General features: G+C 36.9%; 1 protein-coding gene across 1 annotated transcript in view; it reads left to right on the plus strand.

Annotated features, from left to right (window-relative positions):
- The first annotated feature begins 5,062 nt into the window (after positions 1 to 5,062).
- LOC141433115 (uncharacterized) overlaps positions 5,063 to 5,426 on the plus strand; it is a 13,057-nt gene continuing 12,693 nt past the window's right edge. Inside the window, exon 1 of the mRNA XM_074094959.1 lies at positions 5,063 to 5,157. Within this exon, the coding sequence (XP_073951060.1) occupies positions 5,110 to 5,157 (48 nt within the window). The 5' untranslated portion in view covers positions 5,063 to 5,109. The remainder of the gene's footprint in view (positions 5,158 to 5,426) is intronic.

Raw genomic sequence — 5,426 nt, forward strand, 5'->3', positions numbered from 1 at the left:
ACCAAAAATGTGTTAAATACGATTTCCATGATTTGGCCAACACATCATACATAGTTACTAACTGACTCAAGTTAATAACAGCTTGTAAAAAAACGATGAATAGTAAATGAGGTCGATTAAAAAATAAAACAAAACAACGTTTACAAAAATTATAAAACAATGGTAAAGAAACTGATTATACAATTAACGATTCTAAATTTAAATGCAAATTTTATACAAATACTTAAACAGGTATGATCTCAGATTTAGGGGAGACTACAATGGATGGAACCCAATGGACCTCAGACTGTGGGGTTCTCGGGTCCGTAGGGATGTAAAGATGGCACGCGACGAGAAAAAAAAGGTTACAAGAAAGATGCTGTATTGTGATTCATATTTTCGTCGAGTTATTGAGATTAAGCGTGAATGCGTACATTTTTTTGCATAACAATTTTGACCAAGTGAATTGAGGTATCAAATTTGTAGACAAATAGGTTTAAAAATAAACAAAATTTTGTTGAGCTAATAAAATTAATAAGAAATAACGTAGTGTTTTTGATTTCTCCGCAGAAGTTAGTGCCAATTATGGTAGAATCATTGTATAGGTTACTATGATTTATGATAAGGTACAGTAATTATACCTAAGTATACCTATGATAAAGCTACGTCGAAAAATCTTGACATTTTAAATAACTCCATAAAAGCTATCATCACAAGTGTCATCGGGGTCATCGTAAAATGACTTCTGTAATTTCTTTCTGTCCCCGAGCAACATGACACAAGTTCCAGCAGCTGATCTCCAACCTTCGCTAGTTGGAGAAGCACTTGCAGAAGAAGATCTATTCTAGTCAGTTGCTGAATACGAAATATACCCGCGTCCTCGCATGGTCCGAAAATGCCAAGTTTCCAGTAAATTCTTAATAGCAACAGATAAATCGCCAGTCGAATGTGTTTAGATTTAATGATTAAGTTGTGGCCAGAAAATTATAGATTGTGGGATCTATAATCGTCTGTGTTTAAATGGTTAAAGCTATAGGTAGGTAATTGTTAAAGATATTCAATTTAAAAAAATGACAATGTATTATTAACACATGTCTGAAGTTGTACCGTTGTACCAGGAGTCAAAATGAATAGAATGTTTGTATTTCTAAATTTGTGTTTATCTGTGTCGATAATCACTTAAAATTCGTACCGTTTGCAAGCAAAAATAAAATAGTCACAAAGGGACAATTTCTAAGTACAACAAATGCAATTTAAGTTGTAATAATAAAGGATTCGCCAGTACAAGTCCGTTGGTAATTCCCACCAAACCAAATCCCATCCGCGGCGCTGTCCTCACGTTCAAATTGCAATAGCCGCAAGGGTCACCCTTAGCCCTTTAATGGTAACCTGTTTGACCAGTTTCGACGTGGGAACCATTGTCCAATGGGCCCCAAACGTTGTACAACAAGTGCAGGGGGGGATTTGATGCGAATACAATGATAGTGTCCTGTTCCGGGGTACATACGGACATTTAGAGTGAACAGCTTGAGGTTTTGATCTTTGATAAATGTATTTTGTAAGTTAGAGGTAACGTGTACGTACTCGTAAGTATATGTTTGTGACTAAGGAATTGTGATTGGTGTCGGGATGTAGATGGTGACATCATCAATGCCGATTCCCGCTACGGTGACTGTTTCTGCGACTTAACTAAAAGAGCTCTGATGACTGCTTTAATGTGGCGCATATAGACAATTATATATAAAAAAAACAATTACTTCCTAGACCATGCAACCAAATCATCCACATAACTAACAACTATAAACGCAACATAGATTCAAAGTCAAAATATCATTACTCAAACTCCACATTACTTACGAGTACACTAAGAAATGCACTAAACTCTGCACCATTGTGTCCCCTCGTTGAAGATATGCAAACTAAGGGGTCATTCTTTACTGTCCTTTCTCACGAGGAAGCGGTCAAACCTGTTTGCGGACCCTTTCGCGACAGGACAATGGTGTCCTTAGACTCTTCCTGGTCCTTTGTCCAAACAAGTTTGACCAGTTTTGAGGTCATGAGAAACTTTTTGGGGTTTGTCTAATTGACATCTTTTAAAATGTTAAAAGGGTGCCGGCCGATGAGCCTATCACTTAGTCTTGGCTCTCTGTCCGTCCATCTTTCACAAGGCTATATACAGATATAGCCTATATACATACAGATGTAAATAAGCTCTAGAATCGATAACCCTGTTTCTTGTTGTTATTGGGTCAAATCGTGCAGGTTCATTTTTAACCCCGACGCAAAAAGAGGCGTGTTATAAGTTTCACCGCTATGTGTGTTTGTGTGTCTGTCTGTGGCACCGTAGCTCTTAAACGGGTGGACCGATTTGAATGCGACAACTAAACAGACAAGACAACTAAAAAGTCAAAAATAATTATGCACTACCTAGCTGTTGCCCGCGACTTCATCTGCGAAGAATTCGTTTATCCTTATCCCGCGGGGACTATACCTTCCGCCGCCTAACTTTGCCTAAAAGTTAATTGCCACAACTAGTACCACAAAAACTATAAAGGTATAATTCCAATAATTGAATAGGCACTATACCGTTAAGCGATTCGAACACAATCCGGGAGTAACGTAAAGACGTCGCATAAAAAATGTATCTCAAAAATGCGTCAAAACTGAGTGTAATGAACTTTGAGGCCGATTTATGTGGCGCGTGGTATATGCTTTTTTGTCGGTGTTTTTTTTTCCGGGCATTTTTTATTTTTGCTGGCGTTTTTTTCTTTGAAGCTAATTCCATCATTCATCAATTCATCATTTATTTAGTAATCTAAAGTACGTAGAGTTGCTCCAAAAAATAATAATTTATTGAATCAGGCGTTACTTTGCGGAGGTCCATAACAATGAACTAAAAGAATTTCCTTGCTCACCCGCGACCTTACGATAGCTAAACTTATGCAAAATATGCGTGTTCATGCAGTTCCTCCACCTCCATACTGTAAGAACACACACAAATCACACAAACCCATCTATCACCACCACCACACTACACTGACGCGTTTCGAACTCAACCAGAGCTCATCTTCAGAGTGACACAACCGTACACCATGCTACCAGTTGTTAGTCTAACACAAACACTAGAAAAATCTAAGTAGAAATAAGCAACCTGAGACATGTATGCATAGGAAAAATTCGTGTCTAGATTCCTGTCCAGGAGTGGTGTAGGGGTTATAGCACGTAGCACGAAATGCTGAGGACCTGGGTTCGATTCCCAGTGCTGGTCTCTTTTTCTGGTTTTTCTGTGCATCCATGTCTCAGTTTGTATTTTCTTATAACAATGTCATTAATGTCTAATTTTGACAAAATCACGCGTCTTCCTGGGTGGTATTAGGTAGGTATATTGTGCATACAATTAGCAAAGACGGAAAATGTGAAAAACCCATTTGATATCGAACACATTTTAATATAGCGAATGATCTGACCGAATTGCCGCGAGGATATTTTTTTTGTTTATATTTACATCGTGAGGAAACCTGCACAAACCTGCGAAGCGATTCAATGTTGCGTGCGAAGTTCCCAATCCGCACTGGGCCCGCGTGGGAACTAGGGCCCAAGCCCTCTTGTTCTGAGAGGAGGCCTGTGCCCTGCCCAGCAGTGGGACGTATATAGGCTGGGATGATGATGATGATGATTATATTTGAAGCTCTGGGAATGTACAAATTTATGGTCTTGCCTAATTAAAACCTAAAACCTAATCCTAAGAATAAAAAAATAAATAAAGAGAATAATAATGAACTTTTATTGCAGACCAGGATCCATAGATTGTTAGTAACATGTAATCTTTTTTAAAAGGGTTAGTAGCACAAAGAAATAAAATTATCATCAAAATTACTAATTAAAATCAAAATAAAATACATCAAAATTACAATCAAAATTAAAGTCAAAATTTAAATTCATTTTTCTAATATTATTCTAATTCTAATTCATGAGCTTATAAATGCCATAGCCTTAGCCTAGCCATGGCTAAGACGCCGGCCGAGGTTTTGCCGGCTAGACCTTACGTACCATCAGCCAAATAAGTGGTCTATCAGTTTTTAAACAAATTCCTATCAAATGAATATGTCGCTAAAGTCGAACTTTCAAGTTGACAGACACGTCTATTGGCATTATTGTTTTATGACATGCAAACGATTTTCAACTTTAAGGTGGTAGACCACATATTTGACTGATGGTACAAATTGCACTCAGGGATGATATCAACTTTGCCCGCTGAGTAACCATAGCTTACTGCATTATTGTTTTTCCATATTGAGCAACTATTCTACTATGCTATGTAGGTCACTCATATCATTTCCAAGTGTTTAAATATTTTCCTTGTACCAATTTCCTTATAAAGTTTTATGGTTCCGTAGTTAAAATAGCAAAAAAATCTGTCCGTCTGTCTGTCTATCCGTATGTCATGGAAATTTTAAGCGGTGAATATTATAGCTATGTAAATTAATTTCTTTCGTTAAATTGCGTCTACTTACATAAATAAACAATGGAAAAAAATTACGATAATGTGTTACCTAAAGGAATACCACATTAAACAGTAGAAAATAGATGAAACTAACTAGAATTTGATTTACGAACTACCTATTGCCAATCAAAAAGTGAATGGTAGGTAGGTACCTACGAAGCATATCCTCGTTTATTTTCTATCCTTTTGGGTCATACCTACTCTATAAAATATCATTAGACTTATGTCTTTCAAAAATACTGCCACTATTTTATACATATTACACTGAGGGCTAATTTCACCGTCTCTGTTTATTCGGAAAAAACAAATAAAGACGTCATCATAGACATCTGTCACACAAGCCCTAAGTGTTTTGCATTAGCGCTATAGTATTTACCTAGCGATTGTTGTAGTAAACATTTAAATTTTATTTCGCGGAACCCTTGATTACGCGCGCCCCAACTCACCGGCCGGCTTAGATTTACGTTTTTCCCCTTGCTAGGATTTTATTTCCACTACGACAAAGAATCAACATTTCAATGATGCATCAGTGATGTCATCACTGTTGTTGTTGGAAAATTATAAATACGGAAAGAGCTGCACTGCGGGTACAGTCTGATTATCGTCTTCTAGTGATCAAAACAACCATGTTTGCGCCAACATTTGCAATTCTGTTGACTCTTGCCATTTATCAGGTAAGAAAAACAGGGTGTTAAGCTATTTTATTGTTTCGTACATTCAAGCAACAAAACAGAACTCTTACAGGTATTTTACCCTAAATTTAGGGTATTTGTACAAGTTTAGGGTATAATTTAGGGTAAACATTATTTAGGGTTTTTTTTTGGGTAAAAGTTTTCGAATGAAATGTACGATTTCAAGAAAAAAATACTGCAGATGACATAGAAGCCAAGACTATTAAGGGTGCATTCCAAGAATGTTTCGAAACGGCGTAGTAGTTTAGGAA

This window comes from Choristoneura fumiferana, chromosome 12, assembly GCF_025370935.1.
Source record: "Choristoneura fumiferana chromosome 12, NRCan_CFum_1, whole genome shotgun sequence".
NCBI classification, from domain to species: Eukaryota; Metazoa; Arthropoda; class Insecta; order Lepidoptera; family Tortricidae; genus Choristoneura; species Choristoneura fumiferana.